Genomic DNA, 18788 nt, shown 5'->3' with positions numbered 1-18788 from the left:
GCTCATGCACCCCTGCAGCAGCAGCGGCTGCGGTCTGCCATGTTAAACCTCTCCAGCCCAGGAGGTCGCTGGGGCCGGCGGGATGTTCCTCGTGAGCAGACACCAAGGCTGCTCACTGCAGTCTCCTTACCTGCTGGCAGCAGTGAGGATGACCTATATAATAATGTAAAGACCTTGAGGGTTTGAGATTGATTAATTCAATTAGTTTTGTCACTGCTCTTAGGCTTGGGCTCCAGCGTTTGTAAAGTGCTTCCTTGGTTTGAAGATACTGTGCTGAATACCGTATTTGAGAGGGCTGAGGAAGTTGTCCTCATATATTGATCCCCGTGGGTGGAGCCTGCACTGGAGGTCTCTTAACTTTCCTCATCAGTGAGGTCAGAAAGAAAATGTGCAATTCCTGGAACTGTTTATCTGTCACTGCAGCATGGAGGGTGAGGTGGGAGGCAGAAGGTGCTGCCTTCTGCCTGGGACATTACACTAGGGCAGTTACTGCTTTCAACAATATATTTAAACACTGAGTTGGTAAATCTTCTCGCCTGATTGCTAGGACCTAACTGGAGCATTGGTCTTGAACCATGACTTACTCCTTGTGGGCAGCACTAATTCGCCGGATAGTAAGTATATATGGAAATCCTAGGATGTGATTCCACAAAGTTAGACTTTCCACTTGCTGTATTGGCATTTGGATACTTACAAAGAAAAATATATATGGGTTGTGAAATGTTGTATAGTTTCTAAGGTCCTCTTATTATGGTGGGGGATTTTTTGTTTGTTTTGTTTTGGTTGGTTGGTTTTGATATAGTGTTATGTTCTTGATAATTCTGTTAGTGGTCCAAAATATATACTTTACCTTTTAGTAATAATCCTTAGAATCATTAGAATAACTGGAGAATAATTCAGGTTAGAAAGGACCTCTGGAGGTCATTTAGTCCAGTATCCTGTTCAAAGCAGAGTCAACTATAAAATAATAGAATAAAATTTTAATAGAATAATGTGTATTGCCATCTTCCTGGTGTATTGCAGGGGAACAATTGGGACGGTTTTCTGGATTTTTAAGGACTTGTAAACTCTCCTTAAGTGTGGTGTCACACTTAAGGGGCAGGGGAGTTCTGAATATGGGCAATTTGACCAAACTTCTGACTTCTTTTAATTAAAAAAAGGAGAGAGAGAAAGAAAAGAAAAAAAGAAAAAGCTTTTCAGGAAATTAGCAAAAAATTTTCTCTTTGAGCTTTGTACTAACAAGGCAGATGGTCAAAATTTCATTCCATTGTGCAATTGCCTATTCATATTCAATTTATGCCAGTAGATTTTAACTTCTAATTTTTTGCACTTCAAGCTGTGGGGTGTCATTTTGGCTGTCTGATGTCTTGGTCTCTTTTGCAAACAAAGATATTTTTGAAACTGTCTGTGCAGATTCTGACTCATGAGGTCTCTTTCAACTGGTATTCCTCATATGCCAGGTCTTTATTTCACATCAGAGCAAAAGAGTTTTTCACATAAAAGTATGCATTCATTCTTAGTTACAGTTAATTTTTGTGCTGGTAGGACCAATATTGTGTGTGCATCATTTTCAGGAACTGGAAATTGCAGGAGTAATCAGCCCTGGACTATTGCCAAACCCAGCTTAATTCCAAGGGAATACTGAAAGAGGCATAATCATAATGTCTCATTTTAGAAGAACTAGAGGCAAATCACTACACAACTCGGCTGTTTTATTTCATGTGAAAATTAAGTTGATTTTTTCCTGGCTACGGGTATAAGAATTATGAAGTTAAAGATCAAAGCATGGAGAATTATGGCATTTGACTACTGTATCAAGAGTAGTATTTATTTGATTGGGGAGATTTTTCTGTGATTATAAATAAACCCAAATTAGGAATTTTCTTATCTTGTGCACTAAGAAGACACCAGACTCCTCTTTTACTGACTTTTCCTTTACTGTATCGTGAATATTCTGTTTATCGAGGAAATGGCTGTATCTGGCCTAGCCTCACATGTTGTCTGCCACCTCCTTCAACTTTGGTTTCTTCTTCCAAGGAATGAATAGAGAGAATGGATCACACATATCAGCACAAGTTTGTTGAGTTAATAATGTGTAGTTGTCTCTTACAGAAAAAAAAGGTTTCTGTTCAGAGCAGATCTGTTCTTAAGAGCAACAAAAGTCAAAGCTGGATGCGTCAGTTCTTTATCTTGCAGGATCTCTTGTTCTGTGGATTACACGTAAAAAAAAAAAAAAAAGAAAATATTATTTTCATCCATCTGAAGAAATAAGCTTTAAATCAGGGTTTAGGCTAGGGAACAAAGTATGAAGCAGAAACTGGTCATGTTTGGGAGCAGTACGTCACAAAGTATTTCCTTCTTTCTCCTCCCATTACTGGGTAAAAACTGGCTTTAGTGCACCTTATTGTGCCACTGGATGTGTTGCAAGCACTGCTAGGCAATATGTAGGGTACTTCGATCTGTCTGCTATGGTTTTATGTAAATTAATGTGATATAGGGCACTGTGGGATGTGTGATATAATGGGCTTGTGACAGACCTGAAAATTGTCACTCTAGTACATTCAGTGAGTCTTATATTATTTTCTCAATCTGTCATATGTTTCAAAGCTTTTGATTTGTAATCCTGGTTTGTTCTTCATTCATGCTCTTTGTCTGTAACACCAAGTTGTTCCAAGTAAAATGTTAGTGCCAGAAAATGCAAATGTATCTGTATGATCTAATTTGAGTTGCTGGTGTCTAAAAGGATCTCAGCCATAAAACTTAATGTTACATATGTATAGTTCTCAGAATTTGTGTTATTTTGACTGATATTTAAAAACCCAAAAGTTTTTAATAGCAACTACTAAGTGCTATCCAGAGACCATGAAGGCTGAAAGAGGATGCAAGTAGAGAAAATTATCCTTTTTTGTGTTTGGTTTTTTTTTTAAAGTAGCTTCTACTGTTTTTTTTTTTTAAATAAGCTTACAGTTAACTGAGAGTAAACATTTTGAAAACAAAGGGAATGAATTTTTCCAGGCACCTCCAAGGTCCCAATGCCCAGTGCTTCTGTATTACCAGATTGCCTTGAGTCTTTCTGGAGTGCGGTGAAGATGATGCAAAAGAGATCTTCAAAAGAATGGCTAAAACTCATCATTCTTGTGCTTGTCAATAGCCACATACTCGAAAGAATAATCTTTATGGTTTGTTGTTGCTTCCTTCTTCAACACACACCATCTCCTCCAAGCTGCATGGGCTATAAATTGCTTTTCTGCATCACCCTCGGTCCCCCCAGCTGACGCCTTCTCCACAAGCTGGGGAGAGGATTGGCTCCTCTTACCTCTCCCTGTTTTGGCCATAGCTGGTACCTTTTTTCTGTCAGCTAGCTGGCCAGGTTATTGTACCTTAATAAATTCTCTGCGGTTCTTCTCAGCTGGTAGAAGCCAGAGCCTTTAAATAGATTAGGCCTAAGGAGTGAGTTGTAAGCCTGAAAGAATGTTTATTTTTTCCAACTTCATCATTTGGCCTATCAAAAAGTATCGGTTGAAAGGAATCATTACGGAAAGATGTACAGTCTTCTTCAGAAACAAGTAGCTTCCTCCAGAAAGAAGCAAAATGCAATAACATTACTCAGTATAACAAAGTAATCTCTTATAGTTTGGAGTGTTTTATTCCTTACATTTAGACTTTTCAGTTTGTTTTATTGAATTTAAGTTCACAATGTCTACAGAAGTAGTCATGTTACTTCTTTTTCAGGCTTGTTTTGGTTGTAGCATAGAGAATTGCTATCTTGAGTGTTAATTGTGTCATTTTGTTTATAAAACCGCATCTCAAAGTTCAAATATATATAACATCAAGTAAAATGTTGCCCAAAACTGAGGAATATGAGCTGATCAGTTTGTCAGCAGTGTAAAATTTTATTAAGAATTACTGAACCTTCAGATGAGCGATATATTTGCATCTAAATTTCTTTGCCGTCACTGCCAAAATGGTATTATCTGGGTTGTGCAGGCTTTCTCCTTAAAACCATCACATTTGTGATAACACAACACTTTTTATAAACAATGTCTCCTACATGCAATAAAACGAAGTTGCTTTTCTGCTGCTCCCATTCCTGTTTCTAAGCTTTTTGGACTACATTTCTAGCTAGAAACAATGTGAGTAATTGCAAGTAATACAGGCTATACCATGCATAGAGATAATGTGCTTTAGTCGTAGCTGCTGGAAAATACTGGCTTCCAAAAAAATAAAGGTAATGTGCTTGTGTCTGGTCATCTTCTGTTTGTGGCAGCAAGCGTTACCCTGGGGTATCAGGCAAGGGCTGTGGAGGTGAGTGTGCTGCCACTAAGACTGCCAGATGCTGCAGTTACAGTGCTTAATACGGATCAACTTTTTCTATGCAAGATGTGGCAAAAGCTGATAAATACTCTGTACATATTGATTACAAAAATGCGGTAACTTGTAATGTGAGATTGAGATTGGAAAAAAATTCTTAACAAGCATCAAGTTGGAAAAAACCCTGAACTAGCATGCACAGTAGGGAGGAAAACGAGAATAATGATTTGCATTTGTTAGTGCCTTTCCTAGAAGTGAATCAACTTGCCAAAGGTTTTGTGGCCACCAAGTGACAGCAGAAGGCTGAGCCCAGGAGTGTTAGCTTAGCCCCTGGTGCAAAGCATGAAATCATGACGCTACAGAGGGAATTTGTGGAAAGCAGAACATATGCCCAAGCCAAGTGGGAGGAAATGCCCTGTGGTTTCTAAGAAATACAAGCCTACATCCCCTGCCACTCACCTAGCTGTTAGAAGAAGTGTATGCCTTACGGTTGAAAGCTAGTACCTGGAATGGGCTGAAAAATATAAGAACTCAGCTTGCCTCTGGGAGTACATGTATATGTCTATATATAAAGTGTAAGAATTACTACCAGTGAATTATTAGGCTGTGGGATCATCTGGAAGATGAAAAGCAGGAAACTTCTGTTTCTTGTAACTCACAAACTGAGCCCCTCTTTTACTTGAGTATTACAAACTGAGAATTTTACTTTGTCTAGTAATGGTGCATTGTAATAGTTGGAATAAATGATGGAGCCTTTTTTTGTTTTATTTCACTGAGCATTAAAATAGATTACTTTGTCAGCAGCGAAGAATATGATAGAACTAGAGAATGTCAATGGCCAGTAGTACGTTTGGGGAAATAAGCAACTTGTTTACAAAAGATGCAAGCATTGTAGGACTTCTTCAGTAGCCAAGTATCAGTACTGCTGAATTACCCTTAATGTCAATATTTTTATAGTCTTAAGGCAGCATTCTTTAGGTTTACAAAATTAAGGACACAAGAAAACATGCAACCTCTTATTTTCTGATAATATTAAGAAACCCCATTTCATTGAATATGGTTGTTACTTTGTGCGTGCTGCCTAGAGTGAAATAGATGCATTGGTAGTTTCCACCAGCGTGTTCTGCTAGGTGGGTTTGAGAGGGTGGGTGGGTGTTGTTTCTTTTTTTTTTAAAGAGGGAAAAAGCTTAGGACAGGTGGAAAACAATGTAATCTGCTGTCAAATGAGATCTTCATAAGCAAAGTTGACGTGGCGCTGAAAGCCATACTTGCATTTGTTCTGGATAACGAATGCGAAAAGGGCCAACATTTAATTGTCTATGCAAAATGTATTAATTTCAGTAACTACCTAACTTCAGTGTGTAACTCAATACCACTGCAAAACAAAAGGTTCCACAGTGCTATATTCTGAAGCGTATTAACGTTGGTCTGCTGCAAATCTAGGGTGCCAGCAGCAGCAGCTGACCCACTTCTCTCCCCTGAAAGGGAAGGGCCCTTAGATGCACTGTTTCCCTCTTATGAGAGTAGCAGATCTATGAAATAAAGATACTTAGGAAAAGGGAGGTCAGAGTAGAACACATCAAAAACACCGTGGTCTGTCCTTCTACGTTGTACGTTGTGTTTGAACTTCGCATTAACACACATCAATTTGTCAAAGGCTTTCTAGTGTCTGGCATTATGCTTGCTTATTTATTTATTTATTTATGCTTTTTATTTTGAATGTCTTCCAAAGAAAGAGCGGAAAAAAGAAAGAAAAAAAAAAGGGTCCTTATATTAAACCCAGGAAAAGAGCAGTAGAGTTGATGTTTCCCTTGTACGCTTGGGGAGATTAAATGCAGTCCCCAGCAGAATTCTTTGTGTTTGCATAGCTGCTTCTAAAAATTTTGTGCAACCTGAGATAAGAATAATGTTAAAGCAATATGATGTTACTAAAATCAGGGAGTCAGTTCTGGCCCCTAGAACTAGTTATTTGCCCAGGAAAACAGTGATTATTTTATAGAGAATCATTGTTCCGAGTTCATAGCTGTTTTCTATGTTTAAATTTATTCCCAGTTTTGTGTTGACCAAATTGGATTGGTAGATTCAAAAACACCATTGCAGATAAAATCTGTTAATCATTTGGCCAAGGGCTAAAGGAATGCTGAAGTGTTTCCATTGTCTCATTGCAGGATCAGCTGAAGCAGTGCTTCTCCAGACAGCCCCCGGGAGCAAAGGACACAGACACGCTCGTGCAGGAGCCCGACAGCCAGTATGGCACCTGGAATGAGCAGAGGCACAGTGGGGACAGGTAAGGGTGAGCAAGGTCCCCTCTACCATGCGTGCAAGCTTTTCCTTAGCTGAGTAAGAGAAGAAACCATTGGTTTGCGTGTGTATATGTGCACATGTGTGTACATGTATGGCTTTTCTGAAGTTGCATGCTCAGTTTCAGTGACTGTACGGTTTCTTTAGTCTATAGGTGAAGAAATATTTCTTTAACATCTGCAAGTTGCAATAAGGTTTGAAATTTAAAGCCCATCCTTCAGTGAGAATGCAGTATCGCCACTTTTATAAGCAATGACAAAACCTGCTTGGACTGGAATAGATTTAACAAGTCTGCTAGTGAGTGAAACACAAGTTAGATGTTATTTTTTAGTGCTAAAATGGTAGAAAGAAGATATGGGCAAAACAGGTTTTCTCAATAAATACACCAAATGGCTTTGACTAGATTAATGTAGGTAGTAAAACTTCTTTTATGCTTTGTATTTATGTGTTTCTATTATAATTAGAAATATACATTTTCACATTTATAAACTGATTACCTGCTTGTGTGATACGTGCCTCTGATGGGTAAAACTAGGGTTCTGGGAAGATTTTGCTAAAAGTGTGTGATTTCCTCCTTCTCAGGTAGGTAAGGAAGTATCTGATTATGGTTAGACAGGGTACACTAACAGTTTGGGGGTTTGTTTTATTTCTTTTGTAAATTTGGTCTCTACCATACCAATTACCGTTGTCTTAAAAGCTGTGCTACCAGGTAGGCTGAACAGCAAAATCCATTTGAAACTGGTGCTCTGAACACCAGGCACCTGCTCCGACAGGAGGATGACATGCGGTGCACCTCTTAATGTGCCCTGATAAACCTTGGGGTACAATCTCCACATTTCACTAACTCTGAAGCATTTTAGTGAGGTGAAGTGGAGGGTGAAATGGAATATCAGTTGAATGAAAGCTGGTATTACTGCTGCTTTTCTGTTATTAAAATGATTTGATGAAATAAACCTAGAGCATTAAAGTGTGAGGTTTTTTATAATTTACACCTGTTGTGTAAATTATAGCTTGATCTACACTGTTTGAGCCAATATCCTATCTGCTCAGTGTAGTATGAAAATAGCATTTTGTCTGGTTCTTTTTAATGCTGTACTTGTTGAGATCTTATAGTAGACATTAATGTCTATTATATTTGGTGTGTTCTACACTTGAGAACTGTGTGTTATAAATATTTTATTGCTTATGAAATCAGGGTAGCTTTCAGCTTGAGGTTCAGTGAGCTAAGCAACATGTCAACGGTGACATCCAAGTCTTCGGTAAAATTAACTTTATTTCAGTATGTTATACACATTTTCTGAAATCAGTTTCTTAATAAAGGTGCTTGTCTTGGCTCCAAAACAGACAGCATCTGAATGTTATTTCAAACCTGGAGGGTTCTTCTGATTAGAAAAGCTCCACCTAAAAATCCTGGTTTATTGAAGTATTGAACTCAATCCCCATGTCCTGGAATTTTGTTTCCACTGTAAGAAATGTTTAGTTTTTTCTTTTTTTACAGGGTAATGATGACTCTGTAGTGACTTTTCAGCATTGTGCCATGCCCTTGCTCTCCTTTAGCTTGACTTATGGTTGGTTCATCGTGGGAGTATTACTGGTGTATTAATTCAAGCACTTGGAGAGGAATGAGAGTAATGTACTTTTAAATATTACATTAATAATGGAAATCTTCCTGGAATATACTGAAACTGCATTTTGTTTGCAGTTTATTTTTTATGAAGTAGATGGCCTCTGCCAGGACAAGTGCAAATGTTCTCCTCCTCTTGCCGTTGATGATTGGAGCACATCTCTGCATCCAGCCCTTGCCTTGTCATCTCCTCCCCTGCTTGGCGCAGAGGCAGGAACTTACAGGGGACTTTGATAATTCAGCTTTCCTGTTTTGCCTGGCTCACTTCCCTTAGACTTTATATCTTGCCAGCTGTACGGCCCGTGGTGTTGCATTCCTCACGCACCCCGATATGCTCTCCCGGCTGGCATTCAGCCATAAGCCAAACCCACAGCTGAGAGAGCACTGGGGGAACGGGTACCGTGACCTAAGTCCTGGGAGAGCATCCAGGGAACAAACAGGGAACACCGTGACAGCAGGGACAAAACAATATCACCCACCTGCTGCTGCTGTGTTGGAGGAACTTCCAGTTTCTGGCATTTTCCAGTATTTGAGTTGTGGAGTGATTATTTTAGCCCCTTTAGGAGTGTTTCATTAATGCATCTGTGAATGAACTCATTTTCTCTGAGAAGGGAAGGGAATTTAAAATAAAAAGCTGTGACTACATGGCAACAGGGTAAACATGGTCCTTTGACTAGATAAGCTTTCAGGAAGGTGGAGGAAGGATCATTTTCAACTAGAACTTAGTCACTGCTGGAATAAGCGTAAGGGGCTGCTCTTGGCTGGTTGCAATGGGCTTTGGCAAATAACTTCTTAGAATGGAAGGAGATGGTTTAATTTGGAGGTGTTACTGGATTTTTCTTAGCTTATCTAAAAGATTTTATTTTTATTTTTTCTCAAGTGCTTTAGTAATCTTTTCCAGGTTGGCATCGTAGAAAAATCCTACTTTTAGATCAGAACAGTCTTCATAAAGAAAAATTATTCCCTTTTACAGAAAAGGAACCCTGTTTTTAGCTGATGGATCTATATAGCTCTGACTTCATAAGATTTTAGATATTTGTTTCTTCAAATCTTTGAAGCTAGGCTACAACGAAGTTTGAGAAAAGAAAACTCACTACAGGGTATCAGCTACCTGTAATAGATGGGAATCTGCAGTTAAAGAATATAAAAGGGCATTTTTAAATGGACATCATTTCTTCTTGATGCCCTAGGCAAATAGTCAGAGCTGCCTTTTGATTCTAACTCTTCAGCAGTGCAGGATTCCTTTACTTTTTGACTCCTCATTTCACATGATGAAGCAACACATTCTTTATGGCCTCTTAGCACTGTCATGCTAAAACTGATTGAATTTAATTGCAATTGAAAGTGAAGATTGATCTTAGTTTATTGCATATTTGTGATAACCATTCTGCTGATATTTGTGTGCACTACACGAAGGATAATTTTTCAGAGAAGCAAGTCTCTGTATATGGCACCTGTTGAACATCATTGGTAGCTTATGGATATGCTTGTAAAACTTGAAATCTTAATGAAGTAATAGAAAAAGATGCATAATGCATCTCAGTAATGAGAACTGAAAACATTTTAAATTTCAATATTTGACCATTATTCTGAAGGGAATTTCCCCCCTAGTTTGCAGCTCAAATGGAAAGACTCTGCTGTGCATAGGAGTGTTTTTATTCAAGTCATCCTTGCCGCGTTTGGTGATTAGCTGTGCCACAGTGTTTATTGTGTAAGGATGCTATAATCGTGCAAGAACTCTGAAGAAGAATCCATTAGAAAGGTTTGTGAATTAGAAACCACCAATCGGTGTAAATTCATCTGTGTTTCCGCCATTGCTTACTCTCAGATATTTCAGTTTGAAAAACTGCACTGAGTTGTATTAGCTGAAGCCCTAGGAGGCAGAAGGGAAGAGGCTTTCTGGAGATGTGCAAATCAGACAGGATCCTTTTAATATACATTATAATTTCCATGAAAGGTGGTAAGTCTGCAGATTGTCTTCCGTCTCCGCGTTTTTCCATATTCTAGTGGATCTAAAGCCTAACGCTGCAGATACCAAATATCATTTGAAGCAAAAATACTAGACAAAAACTTCCCCCTGGAGCTCATTAGTACCATTTCTTAATTATCCTGGGGCCCACTGCTGAAGGAGGGAAGAAGCATTCACTCTGCTCGTGTGCTGGAAATCCTCTGTGCAGTGTTCACTCTGCCAGACTGGAAATTATATCATGTACTGCTGCTTGATAGAAAGTTGTTATTCAACACTAGACTCCTGAGTGTTTTCCTCCCAAGATGGCTATCACTGTAGACTTTACCAAATACTTAGGTCTATTGTTTAAAAAATGAGCATATATTCATACACATGTGTTCAGATTTTTTTGGTTGAGCTAGATGCTTGCTCAAGAAAAGGTGCTTAGTGACAAAAGACTCTTGTTAAGCAGAAGAAAAAAACCTGAACTCCTTAAATACTTCAGGTTTTGTTTTTTAAACTAGAAACTCCTAAAATTAGAAGCAAGACAGTCCTATTTTTACTGACAATAAAGTCTTACTGTGCTTCTTACAAGCTCCTGCTGCTTAAAGGAGTACTCCAACCTGTGTGACAAAGGGAGACACATAACTGTATAGAGCTTTCAGGCCTGACACTACAACTCATTTCTGTTAGTCTAGGCAAAGGGAAGATTTCTAGGAATACACTGGGAGGATCACACCGCTGGGGTGCAGGTCCTGCTGCCCTCGGTGCACTCCCCGTGGCACCCCAAAAACCGCTGCTCGTAGAGCCCTGCCTGAGGGTGCCACCTGCTGCCCACCACTCCCTTCAGCACTCGCTAGCATCCATGGAAGAGAAAAACCTCTGGCTGGCTGGATGGGCAGCTCTCTCCGAAATATATCCTGAAATAAGAGAGAAGCTCTTTAGGAGAATGGTTGGTTCAGAGAACCACTTCTGCAGTTGGGTGGGCATCTCACAGATTAGTTTCCATGCTACGAATGTGCATAGTGGAGGAGCATAGGATGTTTGTCCCTGCTGCCATCCCCAGTCCAGAGGCACTGGCTCAGCCTCTCCCCTGCAGAGCTTTCTGGAGTGATTTCCAGCCCTCTTCTTGCCCCTTTCCAGTCCCCTTCACTGCCAGTTCACTCTTTGCATGTTTTAACGTCACCCACTCTGAAGCCAGCAGATCTCCTGCCTGGTAGGAGTGAATCGATGAGCCCGTAGCACTTCTGTGTGATCACGTTGTTGCTTAAAAACTGCTAAACCTTCCAATAGGATCCAATCCACCTAAACTAGCAATGTCCTCTCTCCTCTTTCACATCCTGGCAATTAGGGTTCACTGGGTTACTGTTGTTTGTGTTCCTTGTCTCTTACAGACCAAAACTAGAGGCAATAAGAGAAACAAAATCTAATACAGCTCAAGTGGAGGAGCTGTTATCTCAGGATAGCACCAAGAGACCCTTCTTTCTGTCCGAACATAAGGGATGCAATTTTTTAAAATCCAATATCTATTAGCATGTAAAAATTGCATCCCAAAAATGTTTAAGTCCTCTGGGCTGCTAAAGATGCTTCAGTTTCTTTGGAGTCATGTGAAATGGAAATGACTCACACCTGCTGCTGGGTGTGCATGGAGCACAGACTGTGTTGTAGGAGCTGCCATGGTGGCTGAGGCCATTCCCAGTACACTCACATTTTCTTCAGGTCCAGACGTGTATACACAGCCTTCTTGTGATTTCAGAAAGTGTGCATACAGCTTACATATCTATGGTAGATATATATAATTATATAATATATAATACTATATTAATAATAGATGAATATGAATTAAATTAAAATAAATATAAATATACTTTTGAGATACCTATATATATTAAAAAAACCAGTGCCCTCCTAGGGAAAAGATGGGAATATGAACAACGGATGTGCTTGTAAGGTGTGTTCTTGAAAGGGCTGCAAGTAATTTGTAGTGTCCTGCAGGAATCCCCTTGCAGTAAAAAAGTATTTATAAGTATTTAAGATAGTTTTGGATGAACAAGAAAAATCTTTTAACAGTTGCTCTTTGCCTGTGGCCTGTAAACAGGGTATTACTCTTCACAATGTTTTAAAATGTATACAGTGCCAAAGCATAAGGTCTGCTGCTGTTATATATCAAATGGGCAAATTTAAGCAGATTTTAAGCAGCTCGCTTATTTCCCTCATCTCATTTGCCTGTATATATTTGAAGGGGCCTTTGTGCTGGGGAAAAGAAACCCCAAGCAATAAAACCATGTTACAATCAAATTATTACCATTTATCTGCATACTTGCATTATTCAATACACTGTAAATCCAAGTGGGTAAAAAGCTGCAATAACACAAGTGATTCACACCCTTGCGGCTGGTACCTGCTGCCTCCAAAGATGCCTTTGTTACTTCTAGCTGCAGTTTCAGTTCTACCTTTATTTATCATCTGCTGAATATGTGTGATCCAAGCAATGCTTGCATGCATTTGTTTACCCTGAAGTCTCATATATTTCATTTTAATTTGCAGCTTTGTGCCTGAATCTCCTTCCTCGGAAAACGATGTCATTTCGACGAGAAAGCAACCTCCAAATAGCCACCCGTCTTCACTGTCCTCTCAAACAGAGCCTGCCTCCCTGGTTGATCACCATGACTTCTCAAAAGACCAAAGGAGCACAAGTTTGGACCGTTCCAGCACTGACATGGACTCTACTGATGGGACTGACTTACCTCCTCCGGGAGACACCTACCCTGATGAAAAGACCACTGATTTCTCTTTCATTGATGTAAGTTACCATAATGAGAAACAGAAGTTCTCCTTCTACGTTAACTACATTGTTACCTGCGTTAATGACTGCAAAGCAGTATCTTCTGGATGCTTTGCACTCCATCTTCTTCTGCATTTTCTTTATCACATTGAATTTTCCCAGCTGATTTCCTGCCTGAAAAGTTTAAGATCAAAGCTACAAAGTTCTTCTAGTTCCTGTAACGCTTAGGTTCTGAGAGATTCCAAAAAGCTATTGGCCTCAGATAATGTCTGCCAGTGGCTTAATAAAGTTGCTGTTTCTCTTTCTGCTCCTCAGTGAGCTGTAACAGAAGAGTTCGATGGCTCTGTGAATTTTGGAAACATAATTAACACAAACAGCTAGTGACTGCTATGCTATAAGCCATGCAGATTTAAGGCTATAGAGACATTTACTAATATTTTTCCTATTTACAATTGATCTCTTTCTGTAGGAGCTTGCAATTGCATTTTTAAGGATTTTTTTCATACTTAAGAATCTTGCAGCTAGTATAAGAACAGTAATTTCTGGCCATACACGGTTAGATGAGGTTTAGTGTTCTTTGAAAGCACTAACATAACTGTAGTTTTTCACTGTAGCATCTAGGAAGTACTACTTTTTCTTTAGTAGAGTTGGTGCGCCTTTTTTTAATTATATCTAATGGCAGATATATTGGTAAAATTCCCAACTTAAATGGATCATGCAGCTGCTAGGAAGGTCTCAGATACACCGCCTTGCCTGTCGAAGTGCCATAACGCCTTCTGAATTGAGGAATAGACTGCTCTGCAAAACGTAGGAAGGATCCAAGCAGGTTTGTGGCGGAGGCAGTTTGGTCTGGTGCACCAAAATTGACTGTTAAAATCACAGCTGCTTCCTGCGTAGGCTGTTCGAAAGTGCCTCCAGCCAGCTCCGTTCTCCTCTGGTGTTGCTGTCTATGAGGAACTGCAGAAACCTATGTTTTGCCAAAGTGGGTGCTGCTCTCATTTTCCAGCCCACTCCAGCTCTGAAGCAGAGGCCATGTTTGGTGGTCTGTTGCTTTGAGATCCCTAACTGTATGTACCTTGGCCATAGTATCAGTTAATAATCCTTTGGCAGGATATCCCAAGTGCATTTTTTTGCTCTGTAAAGGAAGTGTTAGTAGTCCAGAGCAGGGCAGACAGCACTTTGTCAGTGGTTCTGCAGGTAGTGGAGATGGTCCTGTATTGTGCCGTTCCCTGGACAGCTAAAGGTGTCTCTTTAAAACATTAATAGCTTCAAGTACAGATGACAATATGTTGTTTTAATGAGTAGTTTATTCCTGACCTGAAATCTCTTGAAAAGACATAAAAACACATCTTCCAAAGGACAATAGGAGGCTCAGTGATGTTTGCTGATTACAGGCAAGTCTCTAACAACAACTTGCTTTGAGTAAATAAATAAATAAATTACACCACCTTCTTTTGCTCTGTAAATGTTATTGCCTAACCGTCATGCACAGGGATGGTTGTATTTGAAATGACTGATCACAGAAACTTTCTGAATGCTGTGACACTTAACTTGCAGTCTCCTGGTTGCTGGTGAGGGGCTTGAAATTTCTGGGGATGGCAACCTGTCAGAACAATGAAATTGCAGCGCTCTACTACAAGAGAATTCTGTGTAGTTGCTCGTTTTAGATCCCAGTCTTCTTATTGGCCTTCAGCTGTTACCAGCTAGGAAGGCCTGTATTCTTAAAACACTCTAGACACCAAAATCCTATTTTTTGCAGTTATTTCTTTATTAATTTAGTGAAAATAATTCATGTAGATCAGACATCCACAGCCACGAGAGATCAAAGAACCAGCATTGCACCCAGTTAGCCACAGTGTAGCATATCCTCATTGTAAATTCTTTTTAATATAGTTTTAAGTAACTACAAGAATAATAATCAGACAAATACATATAGTTTAATTAAACTGAATGGGTTAATGCATTAAATGAGGTTGGGAAATCGTTATGGAGGGGATGACTTTTATTTTCAGGCTGGTTGAAAGTAAAGGCTTTGTTTCTTTTTATAGCAAACCACTATTCTGGACTCCAGTGCGCTGAAAACTCGTGTACAGCTCAGCAAAAAGAGACGCCGGCGGGCTCCTATTTCACACTCTCTTAGAAGAAGCAGAGGGCTGGAGTTTGAAAATAGATTTTCTTTGATGGAAGAACCAGATAATACCTGGATGTTTAAAGATTCCACAGGTATCCCTCAACTATCTGAAATAATTAGTCATAATCAACTACGGTGGGTTGACCCTGGCTGGATGCCAGGTGCCCACCAAAGCTGCTCTATCACTCCCCTCCTCAGCTGGGCAAGGGAGAGAAATATAACAAAAGGCTTGTGGGTTGAGATAAGGACAGGGAGAGATCACTCACCAGTTACCGTCACGGGCAAAACAGACTTGACTTGGGGAAATTAGTTTTATTTATTACCAATGCAATCAGAGTAGGGTAATGAGAAATAAACCAAAATCTTAAAACACCTTCCCCCCTCCCCCTCCTTCCTGGGCACAACTTCACTCTCTAATTCTCCACCTCCTCCCCTCCAGCAGTGCAGGGGGACAGGGAGTGGGGGGTTGCGGTCAGTTTGTCACAAGTTGTCTCTGCCACTCCTTCCTCCTCAGGGGGAGGACTCCTCACTCTTCCCCTGCTCCGGCGTGGGGTCCCTCCCATGGGAGAATGCGTGATCAAACTGATCTCTTCTGTAGCCTCCCAATCAGTGGAAAGACTGTTATCTGTGTGGTAGTTGCTTTGGTGCAGGTCTAACAGACCTAAAATATTTTGAAGGCTTACCTTGATAAGAAATGCTGTACTGGAAGCTGGAGTGTAATTATCAACTAAGGATCCAGTGCATGTAAAGGTGACCACACCATTGCATCTTTTCCTGTAGTATGCAGACTTGTGCTACTCAGCCTCTTTGTATCAAAGCCCTGCTTTGAGCAGGGGGTGGACCAGATAACTTTCAGATGTCTCTTCCAATCTAAATTAATCTCACGTTCTGTGATCAACTGAGATGTTTAGAAGCAGCAACGTTCATTAAATTAGGAGTACCTTCTGCTCCCTCATCTCTGTCAGCAAGAAATCTTTCGATTGCTGAGTACTTTCTCTATTGAAGCACTGAATTCAGTCCTGTGGTGTGTTAATACCACTCTTAATACATTTTTGAATGGAAGGAGAGATCTACAAGGTATAGATGAAAAGCGTGCTGACTAATGGGTTTTCCCCCCTCTGCTTTTTTTTTTTTTTTAACAATTAATTAGAAGAGAAGAAAACTATGCAACAGGAAGATTCTGATGAGGAAGACAAGATACAGCATACTGCGAGATCGTCTTCTGTACAAGCTCAGAGACTTCCCATATTTCCAGGAATGGACCACTCTGTTCTCAAGGTGAACATAGGCAGAACACATGAGATGAGAGTTAAACCGGTTCAGTAGCTGCAGATGCTCTCTAGGAAGAGAGCTAGGAAATTTTGCTGAAGATGACAGTGTTGTTTGGGTGTGGGGTGGGGTGTGTGATGTGTAGAAAAACCACGCAGTTATCTTTCTCACTTTTAACTGTTGGCTAGAACTATTAAGTGATTTGGAAAAAAATTAGCTTCGCAATAGCAAACACGCTTTCAAAACTGCATAGGTTTATAAGGAATCTCTTCACTAATTTCAGGTGTGGATTTTTTAGTTTTTATAAATCTTGAGTGATTTGTTTTGTATTCCAAGAAGAGTCTGAATGCTGGCTTAAAAAGGAGCCCTTTTCTTTATTTTTATATTTAGGCCCAACTGCGGAAAAGACAAGAGTCTGAGAGTCCTGGTGAAATAAATTCTGCTCAGCTGTTCAAATCCCCTAAACCACAACTGCCGCTTGGAACTCCTGGTAGCAGACTGCTGCCCTCCAGTGTAGAGAAGGAGGACAGGTGAGAGACTTCCACCAGTGTCAGAAAAATGCTAATACTCATTTTGGTGGGAGAAAAAAATAATGCAAGTAGGCTTCTCAAGGCTGTAGGGGAAATTGTATATTTCCTTTTTTTGGTTTTGTAATGAGTTTTCATAATTAAAGACTAAAGAGTACTTTTTTTATATCTTAGGTCAGAAGAAAAGTCTCCTCAGTGGCTGAAGGAGCTGAAATCAAAGAAGAGACAGAGCCATTATGAGAATCAGGTTTGAAAAGGTACCTTCCGACAGAAAGAGGGGCTTTTCTAAGTGGAAGTATGCAGTGATAAAAACACACACGGAAAATGTTTCCTTAATGAGTCAGTATAAGAGCTCTGTGAGCATAAACATTGAAGCAGACTTACCGTGAAGCGTGCACCCAGGAATGTAAAGTGATTCTGTGTTGAGGCAGAGCAGTTTTCGTAGAAGTGAAGTTTTCATCCACAGGTGATAGTTTCACTGATTCTCTGCACATAATTTTATTTTAACAACATTCGGTCTGTTTGTGCTGCGATTTCATAGTGGTTCCATCAAGCAAGAATGAGTCTGTCACTGAATAACTGAGGCTTGCACCCATTTTGAAAACCTTGGGGTGTGTTGTTTCAGCAGTATTCTGGGCAGCCCTTGAGCATTTAGTGCATTAAATAGGACGAGACCAAGACGACGCTACAACAGTAATACGCATTTGTGGGAGGTTTCCTGTTACAGACGTTGAGAGGGGTCTGACTGCTTTCTTGACCATGTCATACCATTCCTTCAATTGCTTCTGTTTTTTCTTTCCAGATAGTGATTCTAACTAGAAGAAGATAAAGAAGTTTAACAGAAGCCTTAACTCATCTGAACCTAAAATTCACTTGTCATGTTGCTGCTGTTTGCTTCCTGCCTCAACTGCTATGTGCATGGTGCCTTCCTGTTTTGTGGAGAAAGCTGCTTAATATTCATAGTCAAATACAAAGCTGTATCTTTTCAGATATGGGAGGAGGGTCACTTTAGACCTGCCTGGAAGAAGAACCGGTGGTTCATAGTTAGCACTTCAGAAAGTCTTGAAAGATTGTAATATTTGATCTAGGAGTGCTGTGCACCAGAAAAGTCCCCTCACTGTTGAACAAAGACTACATTTCTACGTAGGTGTTCAGCAACTCAAAAGTATGACTTTTGGTAGACATGTCAGGTGTAAGGCTGGGCTTTGTGTTTGTTTATGAAAATAACAATTTTAATCAAATTTATCTTTTTTTGTGGAAAAAATAGTAAGCTCCTATTTAGAATGAAGTTTGTGGAAGGTGAGAGTGAAAGAACAAATTATGTTTACTGCCATATTGAAAAAGGAAACTTGATTATTTTTTGTAAAATGTATTTTTGATTGGCTTATATTTACACGTGATCTGCTGACCTAGCAGATAAATATAATTTTTAGATGAACAAAATGTTAACTTTTGTCACTCTTGAAATGGTATATTCTGTGTTTTGTCAGCATGTGGAATAATTGCTTCATTGGAATGTCTTTCCTAAAAAGGATCAAGCAATAATGTCAACCAGTTCTCTTTAAAAAAAAAAAAAAAAAAAAAAAAAAAATATAAATTTTTTTTTTAAAAAAAAAAAGGAAGGGAAGAGGGAGGATGTTACACTCATATCAGGGTTCCAGTTAATTGTTGAATGTCACTTTAATAGCAGTTTGGATAGTCCCACTTCATATTTTTATTTGTTAATCTGTAAATACCAGGTTTAAGTTTTTATTTTTATGCTGATTTTGTGGGATAACCTAAATGTGATCTTCAGTTTCTCAGTTGATTTACTTTTCTTCTTTTGGTAAGACCAATGTTATAATAGTGGTATAGATATCTCGTAACACGGGTGTGATGAATATCACTAATAT

The 18788-nt window shown here is 39.5% G+C and overlaps 1 protein-coding gene across 1 annotated transcript in view; it reads left to right on the top strand.

Annotated features, from left to right (window-relative positions):
* KIAA1671 (KIAA1671 ortholog) overlaps positions 1 to 18457 on the top strand; it is a 63065-nt gene extending 44608 nt beyond the window's left edge. The window contains exons 5-11 of the mRNA XM_010582054.1: positions 6480 to 6598; positions 12732 to 12987; positions 15018 to 15192; positions 16251 to 16378; positions 16760 to 16899; positions 17071 to 17153; positions 17699 to 18457. Coding sequence (XP_010580356.1) covers positions 6480 to 6598; positions 12732 to 12987; positions 15018 to 15192; positions 16251 to 16378; positions 16760 to 16899; positions 17071 to 17149 — 897 coding nt within the window. The 3' untranslated portion in view covers positions 17150 to 17153; positions 17699 to 18457. The remainder of the gene's footprint in view (positions 1 to 6479; positions 6599 to 12731; positions 12988 to 15017; positions 15193 to 16250; positions 16379 to 16759; positions 16900 to 17070; positions 17154 to 17698) is intronic.
* The last annotated feature ends 331 nt before the right edge of the window (positions 18458 to 18788 follow it).

The sequence above is a fragment of the Haliaeetus leucocephalus genome, unplaced genomic scaffold (assembly GCF_000737465.1).
Source record: "Haliaeetus leucocephalus isolate CR32 unplaced genomic scaffold, Haliaeetus_leucocephalus-4.0 Scaffold840, whole genome shotgun sequence".
In the NCBI taxonomy this organism is placed as follows: domain Eukaryota; kingdom Metazoa; phylum Chordata; class Aves; order Accipitriformes; family Accipitridae; genus Haliaeetus; species Haliaeetus leucocephalus.
The sequence above is the reverse complement of the archived record's forward strand: the minus strand, read 5'-3'. Positions and strand labels throughout refer to the sequence as shown.